The 13,401-nt window shown below is 40.8% G+C and overlaps 1 protein-coding gene across 2 annotated transcripts in view; it reads left to right on the top strand.

The window, feature by feature from the left end:
• The window catches only part of SACM1L (SAC1 like phosphatidylinositide phosphatase), a 38,486-nt gene extending 27,908 nt beyond the window's left edge, over positions 1–10,578 (top strand). For both annotated transcript variants that reach the window (XM_065885177.1, XM_065885176.1), the window contains 8 exons: positions 262–360; positions 3,081–3,219; positions 5,286–5,355; positions 5,472–5,544; positions 6,330–6,423; positions 6,543–6,635; positions 7,304–7,361; positions 10,442–10,578. In XM_065885177.1, coding sequence (XP_065741249.1) covers positions 262–360; positions 3,081–3,219; positions 5,286–5,355; positions 5,472–5,544; positions 6,330–6,423; positions 6,543–6,635; positions 7,304–7,361; positions 10,442–10,578 — 763 coding nt within the window. The remainder of the gene's footprint in view (positions 1–261; positions 361–3,080; positions 3,220–5,285; positions 5,356–5,471; positions 5,545–6,329; positions 6,424–6,542; positions 6,636–7,303; positions 7,362–10,441) is intronic.
• The last annotated feature ends 2,823 nt before the right edge of the window (positions 10,579–13,401 follow it).

The raw sequence follows: 13,401 nt of genomic DNA, 5'->3' as shown, positions 1-13,401 counted from the left end.
GCCCTCTAGAAAAACATATGAAGATAGAAGAGAGTGTGTGTGTATTTTTTTCCTTCAGTAGATATGAGCATGAGAAGGTGGGTGTGTCTGTGCATGCCTGCATGCGTGTGTATATGTGTAGTGGTAAACCCAGAGTGAAGGAGGCTCTACTGTTCCCAGGCGATGTGTATGTAGAGAGGAGGATCAGCTTATGAAGGTATTATTAACAGAAAGAAAATGAATAATCTTTAGTCACTTTCTGAATATCTTTTCTTTTGGTAGATATATTGCCTTTGACTTCCATAAGGAATGTAAAAATATGAGATGGGATCGACTAAGTATTTTATTGGATCAAGTAGCAGAAATGCAAGATGAATTAAGGTAAGCTATGTTATTTCCCTACAGAGGTTGAGGGATGAGGTAGGTGCATATGTTAATCATGTATATTATGCATTATCTAACAGACTTACAGATACAGTTCACTAGGTTGATAGCACTTGTCTCTACTCTGATTTGTAGGGTTTTTTTTTCCCCTGAAAGATGAGACTTGGTAATTTTTAAATATTTAAAAATTCTTAAAAATGACCCAAGTCCAGGTATTTTCATATTTTTATGTATTATCTTCTACGCATTTACAAATTTTTATATAATTGAAGTTAGTTTGCTACTGTTTTATGTTCAGTTATTTTCACTAGACATTTTATCACATTTTGTCATTAGCCTACCAGGTCTTTGTAATGATAGCATTTAATGGCTTTTCTGTGTTCCATTTTGTCATAGTACAGTTTCAGTTAAATGCTTTTCTTTGCATCGGGCATCTGGTTTGTTTCCTTTTCTCTACCATGAAAGATTGTGCTGCAGTGAATCACTCTGGGTATAAATATATTTTTACTTCTGTTAAACTGTTTCCTGAAATAAATTCTTGAGGGTAGGATAATGGATCAAAGGGTCTGAATATCTTCATGGTACTTCTCATATGTGTTTACAGTGTTACTTACTGTGTGGGTTCATATATTCGCTGTACTCTATGCACATGTCAGTCTTTACCTATTTTTAAAGCCAGAAGTAGGAATCTGGAAACCAGTCTCATTTTGTTCTGCCTGTGTAGTTCTAATGCACTGTGTAATTTCAGTTACACAGTAACATAGTAAGACTTCTGTAGACATTTGCTCAGCTTTTTTTTTTGTGTGTGGTATGCGGGCCTCTCACTGTGTGTTTATTATAAATAAATAATATTTATAAAACATGTAGTATTTAGTTTATAAGTACTAATGGGGTGCCAACACTCACATGCACTCTACATATACATACTCTAATCGAACTTCACCAGTTTGGCATGAACCTCATGTAGAGTTTTAGTCTAAACACATTCTTATAAGCCTTTTTTTTTTTTTTTTTTTTTCTCTGCCACACCTCACGGCATGTGGGAACTTAGTTCCCTGACCAGGGATCGAACCCATGCCCCCTGTATTAGAAGCACGGAGTCTTAACCACTGGACTGCCAGGGAAGTCCCTTAAACCCTTAATTTTAAGGTCATGATTTTTAGCCCTCGGTGAATCTTCATTGTATTCTCTGTCCCATACACTCTGGCTAAGCACTTTATATGCATTTTACGTTATCTCATTTAAACCTAAGAGCGGCCTAATGGTGATGCTGTCATCTTCATTTCGTGGGGGAAAAAAATTTAGGCTCTGAGAGATTAGGTTAATTACTTAAAGTTACACAGGTAGTAACTTGCCTGAGGAGCTAAGGGTAGCAAACCAGTTGTTTGCTGCCAAAGTCCATGCTCTTTACTGCCACACTGTGTCAACATTGTCAAATTTTTGAGTTCATAGAATAATCTGAACAGATTGTTAAAAATGACAAACACAGGAACTGGTAACCATGGTTGGCTCCAGTGCAGATATCTGGGTGGTTCAGGGGAGAAAGGAAAACGGATTTTTCAAATAATACCCTATTATACCTTATAAATTTAGTACTATTTGCATATATTACCCTTCTTTTTTGATCACAATTTTTTTTTTTTTTTTTTTTATTGCGGTACGCGGGCCTCTCACTGTTGTGGCCTCTCCCGTTGCGGAGCACAGGCTCCGGACGCGCAGGCTCAGCGGCCATGGCTCACGGGCCCAGCCGCTCCGCGGCATGTGGGATCCTCCCAGACCGGGGCACGAACCCACGTCCCCTGCATCGGCAGGCGGACTCTCAACCACTGTGCCACCAGGGAAGCCCTACCCTTCTTTTTTAAATTAATTCATTTATCTATTTATTTTATTTTTGGCTGCGTTGAGTCTTCATTGCTGTACATGGGCTTTTCCAGTTGCAGCGAGCAGGGGCTACTCTTCGTTGCAGTGCATGGTCTCATCACGGTGGCTTCTCTTGTTGTGGAGCGCGAGCTGTAGGCACACGGGCTTCAGTAGTTGTGGCTCGCGGGCTCTAGAGCGCAGGCTCAGTAGTTGTGGCTCCCGGGCTTAGTTGCTCCGCGGCATGTGGGATCTTCCCAGACCAAGGCACGAACCTGTGTCCCCTACATTGGCATTCTTAACCACTGCACCACCAGGGAAGCCCTATTACCCATTTTAAGAAGGGATTTTTAAATATTTTTAATGCACAATATCCAGCCCTTGCTTCAGAGAGTCTTACTCAGTTTATTTCAAGGCCAAGCATCCTCATTTTTAACAGACATCTCAGGGAATTCTGATACAGATAGCACAGGGGACTGTGCTTCAAGAAATCCCGACGTAGGGGGCATAGGTGCAATAATTATGTCAAAGGAAGATCTCTTCTGGCCTTAGGGAAACACGGTGATGTCCATAGCCATGTTTACAATACTCCCAACTGTCCCTTTTCACATCTCTTGGGTGAAGTGACCTTGATGCTACAGCTGTTTTGAGATAGGGGCTGTCTTGCCTCTTCTGTTCAGACTTCCTTTTGGTCTTTGGTAATCAAATATACCTGAACTGTACATTTCCCATCTGACCTTTTAATTTAGGTTTAATTCAGTTTTAATAATGTCTCTGACATGGACCTGTGTTATAAGAGGTCTGTCCTTAGTAGGCTTGGCTGACTTTGGTATGAGAGTGTTTATATAAATATGTTTTAGTTATTTTCTAGTGGACTCTGACGGCAAGGTGGTGACTAACCAGGAAGGCGTGTTCCGCAGCAATTGCATGGATTGTCTGGACAGAACTAATGTGATCCAGAGTCTGTTAGCTCGTCGTTCGCTTCAGGCCCAGCTTCAGGTACAAATGCTTGTTTTCTTTTATCAGATAAACAATATAGCAAAAAAGAAACTTCATCTTTAAAAACCAATAACAAGAAACATTCACATGCCCCCGTCCTAACCCAATTCTTTTTGGCTTTGTGTCTTGCCATCCATGGATGTACACTTTGTCCATAATCATGGTCAGTGTATGTACAGTTTTAAATTTTGCCTTTTTGCTCTAGCATTATATGTGATCATAGTTTTTTTTTTTTTTTTTTTTTTGCGGTACGTGGGCCTCTCACTGCTGTGGCCTCTCCTGCCGCGGAGCACAGGCTCCGGACGCACAGGCCCAGCGGCCACGGCTCACGGGCCCAGCCGCTCCGCGGCACGTGGGTTCCTCCCGGACTGGGCCACGAACCCGTGTCCCCTGCATCGGCAGGCGGACTGTCAACCACTGCGCCACCAGGGAAGCCCATGATCATAGTTTTTAAGAGGTGCATTGTTGTGCTATAATTTACTAAGCCATTTAGGTTTCTATATTTTTGGCTTATAAATAAGACTATAGAGAATATACCTATGTATATTATTATTAGCTTGAATTATTTCCTTTGGGTTAACTCCTGGGTTAAAGAGAATATATACTTTCCAAGAGTGTTACACCAGTTACCCCTAAGACTAGCCAGCAGTGAAAAGTGAATCTTGCCAGCATTAAATATTTTTATTTAGAAAGGTTTTATTTCTTCTTTAATAGTACAGAATAGTACCTCAAAAGTTGTTTTCGTTTGCACCTCTTTTATTGTTTGGCAAGGGATATTAACTCCCAGCTATAAAGTTTCTGACACAGCTTTGCTTTACCAGTAAGACTGTGTTGTTGAGAAAGAATAGGCATAAATATTTTCTTCTCTTTATATTTGGAATTAAAAATATGTATATCCCAGATTTCCAGATCACATTGGCATTTGATGTAGGGAGCAAACAAAATGCATCCCAAGTGGTTTCCTGCCTAAATAATTTGTAAACATTCAACTTTGTTTATGACAATTTTATGGGACTCAGGGCAGAATTATGGAGGGAAAATACCTCCCCAAATCCTCAAGTAGGACATACCAAAGGAGTGGTTGCCCTCTTTGAGCATTCTCTAGCTTGTATGGTACTGTGTCCTTGTCAGTCTGTTGGATTTATTGTACTTCAGAATATATTTTTCAATAGAAACAATATTAGGAATGGTTGTTTCCAAGGCTAATTAACAGAACTCTATTTAACTAGGTTTTGTAATTTGTATTTAACTAATTTACATGCTAAAAATAGTATTATAAAACCTAACCAACCTTCAGAGAGTCTTTGGGCAGGAACGTCTCTAGCCTCAGTGCCAGCTAATGTGGGGACTCCACTTGTGCCTTTCCCCTTCCAGTGAGGGCAGGTCATTGAGCATGGGCAGGCCCCATTCTGAGGGCGAGAGAGCGAGATGTCATTTGAGCTGAGCAGTGAAGATGGTGGTTCTAAGAGGGTAGCGGGTCTGAGACAAAGACCAAGGCAGGAGTTCCTAATCTGTGGTCAGTGAACTCCAGTGGGGAGTCCATAGAGAGCTTCAGCATGCCCAGGAGTCCTCTGAGATGATATGCAAAGGGCTGTTTGTGGGGAGGTAGGTAGGTAGTAGTCATCCCAATTCTCAAAGGGTCCCAGGGTTAGGGGATAAGTTTGGAGGTCAGAAGTCTGGAGATGGTGAATTGTGAGGAGGTAGAGGGGTAAAGTCAGTGGAAGGTTGGGGGTGGCAGGAAAGGAGGTAGTAATGGCTGGAATCCTGCAGCAGCCTTCCCTCTCCCCCGTCCTTTCCCTTCTGCCCCTGTCTCTGAGTTTACAGTCTTGCCACTGTTCCTGCGGTGCTGGGGCTCAAGGGAGAGTGGGGGCTATGGGCAGAAGGAAGCCCAAAGAGAGGCTTTTGCAGCCTGGCCTGAGCGGGAGAGTGTTGTGGTCCCCACGTACAGGGAAAGCATCTCCCACCTACAGCCAGGTGACAGATGATCTGGGGACTATGCTTTTTCTTCCTAAGTCATATGTGCTGAAATCTGTTACACATAAACATAGGTATGATTCTTATTCCAGAGACTAGGAGTTTTGCATGTGGGACAAAAGCTTGAAGAACAAGATGAATTTGAGAAGATTTACAAAAACGGTAGGTAATTTCTTTAACAGAGGCGAGGTTACTCAAAGTCTGAAAGAAATATTTTGGATTTAGAGCATTGGTTGTTATTTTAATCATTATCAGCTGATTTTTACTCTTTCTCACAGCCTGGGCTGACAATGCAAATGCTTGTGCCAAACAGTATGCGGGAACTGGTGCCTTGAAGACTGACTTTACGAGGCAAGCCATGCTTTAAAATCACATTCCAGACCAGCGGTTCACAGCTCTGGTGCATAGTAGATCACTCGGGGCAACTTCTAGACAATAGCAACAGCAAACCACCAGTGCCTGGGCCTCATTTCAGACCGGTCAAGTCAGGACTGCAGGGAGATGGGGCCCAGGCACTGGTGTCTTCTTAGCATCCCCGGGTGATTCTGATGCGCAGTGGGGGTTGAGAACCATGGCTCCTTAGCTTTTCTCAAAGCTTGCTGTGCACCTGACTCGCCCCAGTCCCACTCAGCAGGTCTGGGGCAGGGCCTGAGATTCTGTACCCAGGTGGTGCTGGTGCTGTTTTCAAGGACCACACTGGGTAGTGAGAGGCTAGAATGTTTTGAATTTGTTACACATGGTGGTTGGGTCTTTTTCTGCTATATGGATTCCCTGGGAGCAAGATAAGCTTTCTAGTCTCTTTGCTGTTTCATGCCACTTAACCTGGGCTGTGTGTTTCTCTTCTTATTTCTTGTCTTTGCAAGTGGAACTTAGCGTTTTTCCTCTTTGTGCCTACTTTGGTAATATTTTAGAAATAGGATACCCATTTCTTGGACCCGATATTGGTTTCTTTTGTGAGGTGTCTCCTTCATATATTCAGGGATGTTTTTTAAAAAAATCTTTATAATTCACCTATCTCCATACCACATACTTACTGGCTGTAAAACAGTGTGAGAATTTTATATTTTTGCATATTAATGCATAATTCCATATTAATGCAAATCTGTAACTCAAAACTTAACCTCATATTTAACCAGAACTGGGAAGAGAACTCAGTTGGGACTTATAATGGATGGCTGGAACTCACTGATACGGTATTACAAGAACAACTTTTCTGATGGATTTAGACAAGTAAGTTTGTTATTTGATGCTAATTTTTGGTCATTAGGTGGCTGTATCTTTGTACTGTTCTTCAGTAATATAATCATATCTAATTTGGGAGTTACTAATTTCCTTTTTTTCTCTTCTAGGATTCCATAGACTTATTTCTTGGGAACTATTCAGTGGATGAATTAGAATCTCATAGCCCTTTAAGTGTTCCAAGGGATTTGAAATTCCTGGCTGTAAGAAACGTTTATGTTTTTCAAGTTGTTAAAAGCATTGTGTCTGAAGTTATAGATGGTGCCAACTCCCCTTGATATAAAACATTGTATGTTGTTCTAAATGGAACATAAATATTTAAGTGTCCCCAAGGAGCAGATCAGGGAGAGGAGTAAAATAACTTTGGAATGTTTGTCTTCTTTCAAACTTGACTGTCTTTGGCAGATCCTCTTTAAGTGAGAACACAGACGCAAGGGGAGTGTGAGGGCTTCTCATTTCTGGAGACTACTCCCCTGAGGTTCAGGGATTGCCGGAGGCAAACTTGTGACCTGGAAGTTGACTCCTCTGTTCACAAGACTTTTCAAGAGGCTCTCTGGGGGCTCATTCCAGTGGGCAGGGTGTCCTGGGGTGGAGGGGCCTGGTGTCTGGGTTCTCATCGGGGCGACCTCCCTCTGCTTGGCACTCCCTGGTTTGGAGCAAAGCCATGTTTTTTCAGATCGTTTAACCTGTTCGAAGATTTGGGCAGTTATGATCAAAACTCTAAATAATGATGTTTTGCTGAAAGAAAGATACTTTGTATATTAGATTGCAGAAGGGTTTTATTCTCTTTAAAGCAAAGCATGCATAACTGATTGTACAACCATTGATTAGCATCTTATGTGATGGTTTCTCTTTCCGTTTTCTTTTCCAGTTGCCTATTATCATGGTTGTCGCCTTTTCCATGTGCATTATCTGTTTGCTTATGGCTGGTAAGTCTGCCCTTGTTTCACATTCTTACAGTCATTTCTTAGAATGTTGATCTTTCCTGTACAGCGTCTTAAGTGTGCACCTATTCAGTACTTGATGTTTCCCTGTTGAATTGAATGAGTAAAGTGGGCAGGTGGGAGGATTAGTCCTTAGATGTGACAGAAGGAAAAATGTATACTCAGTAGCTTGATACTTTTATTTTCCACTTAAGCTTTTTAAAATATTTTTTTCTTGCTATCAAAGTAATACATAGTAATTACAGAAAATACAGTTGGGCAAAAAAGAAGATAATGTTATTTATCCCCTTGCCTTTCAGAGATAAGCTAATTACTCTTAACATTTTGATGTTTTAATCTTTATAAGTGTGTATTCTTGTTTTCAAAAGTGAGATACAAATTTTTTTGTAATCTGTTTTTTCACTGAGCAATATAAATATTTCCCCACGTTCTTTATTTTTAATGGCTGCACAGTATTCCATTAATGGATGTATAATTTATTTAACCAACCACCTATGTTGGACAAATAAATGTTATTATAGATGAATACATTACTTCTTAAATTTTAATAGTGAAATTGCCTAAGAACCTGAGCTGACAAGGTCTTTATTGGTTTTCTTTTCTCTCTCAATGTTTCTCTGTGTTACTAAGTTAATGGAGACATTTTCATCTTAAATGCATGTTAAGCAGTGTTCAGTGCTCTGGGAGTTTGAGTCTGTAACACGTTGCATTGTGCCTCGAGGTGCAGCCTTAGGGACCTCCAGTCACATCCTCTATCCTGAATTCACTGGGCTGACATTTCTCTGCCTGGCTGACTTCTGCCATCCTCAGGCTCTCCTCTCATGAAGTGTCTCTCTGTTCTCCCACACAGACCTCATCTCCCCCTTTCTGATTTCCACAGCATTTTGTGTACCTCTCTTATAGCACTTTCTTCTTTTAACCTTGTAAGCACCTAGGGATTTCTTCTTCAGAGGCGCTGTACTCTTTGGGTCCTGAATGCACCCAAGGTGTATTTCTGTTTGTGTGGTAGTGATTTGCATACTCATTCGTCTTTCTCACTGAATCAGCAACTTTTTGAAGGCAGAGATGGTGCCTTACTCATTGTTTTACCTCCTGTGTCTGGGATACAGTTTTGCCCTCAGTAAAACTTTGCTGAATTAAGGACTCCTCACCCCCCACACCCCACAGTAATTCTGCCAGCTTCTTGAGGGGAGGCTCAGAACCTGTTCATCTCTAATCCCCTCAGTGTTTAGCAGTGTAGGTAGTCATGACACAGGGAGGAGCTGTCTTCTTGTTACTCTAGGGCAGGGGTTAGCAGACGTTTTCTGAAGAGTCAGATAATAAATATTTTAGATTTTGTAAACTATATACGGTCTCTGTTTGCAGAGTTTGTTTTTACAGTTCTTTAAAAATGTAAAAGCCATCACAGTGCAAAAACAAGCCGAGGACTCGAGTGCAGCATCACTGTGCGGCATGACTAGGGGGTCTGTGTCACATTTGGGGCAGGAAGGAAGAGGACAGGACCAGCTGGCATGTGCTGCTCACGGTTCAGTTCACACCCTAGATCCTTAGACTTCTCGCTTTAAAACATTGCCCATTGGATGCCATTTTCTGGGAACCACTCCACTGCTGAATTAGTTTTGTTATTTTGGCCTTTTTATATACTTACATTTCCCTGTGGAACCTCTGGAAAGGCAGGGAAATCAAGACCAAGACTCAGCCTAAACAAATGGACCATTCCTTTGGGGAGTGTCCCAGAGTGGGCTTGTGAGGAACTGCTTTTTTCTTTATCCAAAAAGAGTTTTAAAACCCAGAGCTGTCAAAATTAGCAGTTGTGGAAATTTGAATGTTTTCAAGTGAAAAGATACTGGATGCTGTGGTTAGTAACATCTCATGTCAGTTAATTGTTGTAAAGTAATGATCTTTGTGGTGTTTAGATATGACAGTGTCTGATTTCTAGCCCCTACTTTGGTATTTAAGAGAATAGCAAATAAATGCAAGCATGTTCTCTGACAGCTTATTAGGAAAGTGTCTCCACCCTGATTTCCTTTCTGGCGTGCCCTCTCAACTGGCTGTTGACCTCTGCATGTTTCCCTGTCAGCAGGTGAGGCCAGTACTATTGCGGGAGAGAAGCAACACTGGGTTCACCTGTTCAAGGAGTTGAACAAAATAGACCTTTTCCCATTGGCCTGCTGCTTCCTTCATGTACTCTAGACTTTGAAAAAAAGTGCATATCAGGAGAGTTGTGTTAAATATGTTGTATTTATTGAGTTTTGTTTTATACACTTTTTTTTTTTTTTTTTGGTACGCGGGCCTCTCACTGTTGTGGCCTCTCCCGTTGCGGAGCACAGGCTCCGGACGCGCAGGCTCAGCGGCCACGGCTCACGGGCCCAGCCGCTCCGCGGCATGTGGGATCCTCCCGGACTGGGGCACGAACCCGTGTCCCCTGCATCGGCAGGCGGACTCTCAACCACTGCACCACGAGGGAAGCCCCTATACACTTTAATACATAACTTTTCTGAAGCATGTATATTAGTAAAGTTATTTTCCATAACAGAAAAACCCGAATGAACTTTTTGGCCAACCCAGTATTTTTTGTGTTGGCATTTTAGTAGTAGCTGATACCTGTCATAGATAGGACTATGAACTAAACTATTAGTAACAATTTCTTATAATATTAAAGTATATAATCTAAAACTAATAATTACTATTTGCTTGATATAACCTGAAATTAGTTTAGTTAAGCGGTTCTCAAAATGTGGTCTCTCGACCCATAGCATCAGCATAATCGGGGAACTTGTTAGAAATGCAGATTCTTGGACGCCACCCCAGGCCTGCTAAATGGGACAGACACGCTGGGGTTCAGCCCAGCAGCTGATTCTTTATCAAGCCCTGAAGCGGATTCTGTTGCCAGCCAGAGTTTGAGAACCACTGGTTTAAACCTTAATTGAGAGGTTCTTATATTTTTCCTTCGGATGTGTTTGTAAACTTTAATGTTGTCAAGATGTGCTAAACGGCTGAAAGCTGGATCTAGTATCAATAAAATGACTTGTTATTTATCAGCTCTTTGTTTTTAAAATCAACAGGTGACACCTGGACAGAAACACTGGCATATGTGCTCTTCTGGGGAGTTGCAAGCATTGGAACATTTTTTATTATTCTTTACAATGGCAAAGATTTTGTTGATGCTCCCAGATTGGTCCAGAAAGAAAAGATAGACTGAATTTGTGTCTGTGGAAAGCGGCTTGGCTTGGAAGATTCCATTATGCAGAACTGGAGTCTTTACTGACCCGCTTTCCACGTCAGCCCAAGGTCTTTTTAAATCCTTTATCCAAAAGCACATCTTGCGCTTTGTGTGGGGGTGATGACTTAGAATTGATCTGATGTTACTGCCTTGATGATCTCTTTACTATGGGGATGGTTATCATTTGAAGCTATTCTATAATTAAAATGTAACCTCAATTCAGCTCACGGAATGGAAGGAATCTATCATTGTCAGTTTAATCAGCTGTTGCAGAATAAGTAATATATTTTAAAAAAATCTAGCTTCTTTCCTTATTTAAAACAGTGAAATTATTTTTCTAGCTCAGTTTATTGTCACTGTAGAAGCAGTTTCTGTTAGCAAGCATACTTTTCCATACATCTTTGGACTTTTCTTTAGTTTAATAATAAGCTGACTCTACTCTGTTTATAAAATGTCTTTTCCATACATCAAGTAGTTGGACGGAATAGTCTGTGACTACATGGTAGGAAAGAGGAGACCAGGGTCTGGTGTTCCTTTGGAGCTTCAGTTGGGCTGCCTTATGAGTTCAGTCAGCTTTAGCTGTGCAGTTTAAGTGTGACGAAAAAGGTTCAGGTGTATTTTATCTTTTTTAAAAGGTGTAAATGCAATCAAAGAATGTGAAGTCTCTCTCTTATGCTAGAGGTCCAAAGCCTCCTCTGTTTTCAGGATTGCCCCAGTGTGGAAAATGCCCTTGGTTGGTCAGCTCCTTCATTCTGGACCTTTCGGTTTCTTGGGGGTCTTTCATGGAGACATGCAGGCCTCTGAGCGGGTCTTGTGCTGAATCCGATGTTGCACTTGGAGGCAGCAGCTGCTTTTCCACGCACGGTAGTGTCGATGCTTTTCCCTATTTAAGGGTTTTTGTTAGCTGTCAGTAAGTCTAAAATTTAGTGCTTCCAGGTAGTTACAGCTCTCCAAATCAAGGACCAACTTAAACTTTAATTTATGTGAAGAAATAAATCTGAAAAAATACACTCTAGAAGCTGTGCACAGTTCTAATTATAAGTCAGACTGTATATTCAAATTGTAATTATGAGGTTTAAAAATTAGAAAAGTATGTAAGGAAGTATAATTGCCACTATTTTAAAATAGTTCAATTAAATACTGCTACAATATTTGTGTTGTGCTTGAAAATATGTACAGTTTTTTCAATGGTAATACCTTTTCCTGTCCTTAAATATCTCTAAAGAGCGCCTTGATTTTAACATTACCTTTTTTCCAACATTATCTTTTATAAACATTAATAAGAGTTGTTGCTTTTAGAAACTTTAAAGGAAATAATAGCTGGAAACCCCTCTGTAGCTTCAAGTCAGTCATTAAAACTCACAATAGGGTAAGTAATTAGAACTACCTACTCTTGTACATAAGCATAATTCGTTCCAAAGAGGAAATATCGAAACTTAGTTCATGTCTACTGTAATGTATTACTCAGATGCTACTGGGCATTTCACATTAAGAACTTATTTCAGCGACCACAACAAAGACCAAATCTGAACTGCTGACGTGGCTGTTTTGCAGTGAATGGGCTAATGTTGGTGTGTTAGATCTTAAGGTATCAATATTTCAGAACCCTGCAATGATTATATTTCTAAATTCATGTACTGTCCATCCGTAAGTGAAAATAAAATGTCATACTCTTTTCTAACTAATGTTGGTGTCATTCCTATACCTTGTTTTACAAAGGGATGTTCCTTTTTATAAAAAACATGCAAAGCAATGTGTGGTCATTATAGAAGAAAGAGACAATGTAAGTAAGCAAGAAAATGAGTAGCTTCTGAAATTCTACTTTCCAATTATGGCCACTTTAAAAATTGTGTTTATCCTTATAATTATTTTTCAGTTACAGATATTCCAGGGGAATATTTAGTATAGTGTTCATTAAAAGATGTCCCCTGTATTCCCACCTCCAAATTGTAATTTCTTTTTCAAAATGATAGAGGCTCTCAACCAAGAAGTGGGACAATATGCTTATTAGAAAACGTCCTCTCAGGCCACAGGAAGATGTCAGGGAGCCCGAGGGAAATGCTGATGTAGACACCTCGGTGCCTAGGAGACCCTTGCACGTGTGTGTGTGGTGTGTGAAGGGTGTTTTGGGGGGAAGTGGCTTAAACAAGGGTTTGGGGGTTTTTCCTCCTGCTTGCCTATGAGTCCTGATGTCAGAAGTTTTCCTACTACAGATAAATTACAATAAGTCTTTAAAATATTATGTTCTTTGGCACATGGACCTCTCCACCTTGGCAGCTTGGTTCACCAAAGCCAGCAAGATGGAAGTCACAGTCTTTTTTAACCTAATCTCAGAAGTGTCATCCCATCACTTGTGCCATATTCTATGCATTAGAAACAAGCCACTAGATCAGCTCACTCGGGGAGGGGATTACACAGGGCATGAATACCGGGAGGTGGGGCTCTCTGGAAGTCTGTTCCCACAGCCTGTAAGGAGAGAAAAATCCAAAGTCATGATTCAGAGCTGGTGCTGGAGGGAATCGGGTGTTTCCTGTGCTGTGCCTTTGAGGTCTTTGCCTGTTTCTGTTAGATTGCTTGTCCTTAAAGATTTCTGAAATTCTTTATATATTCTGGAGAGTAATTCTTTGTTGCTTATATGTACTACATATATCTTCTTCTAGTTTGTGGCTTGTCTTTTCATTTTCTTGTGGTTACTTTTGGTGAAAGAAGTGTATAATTTCAATGGTGTTGAATTGACCAGAAATTTCCTACCATCCCTTGTGCTTGGGTAAGGCAACACTGCTCAACACCAAGGGACTTCTT

This window comes from Phocoena phocoena, chromosome 10 (genome assembly GCF_963924675.1).
Source record: "Phocoena phocoena chromosome 10, mPhoPho1.1, whole genome shotgun sequence".
Taxonomy (NCBI): domain Eukaryota; kingdom Metazoa; phylum Chordata; class Mammalia; order Artiodactyla; family Phocoenidae; genus Phocoena; species Phocoena phocoena.
The sequence above is the reverse complement of the archived record's forward strand: the minus strand, read 5'-3'. Positions and strand labels throughout refer to the sequence as shown.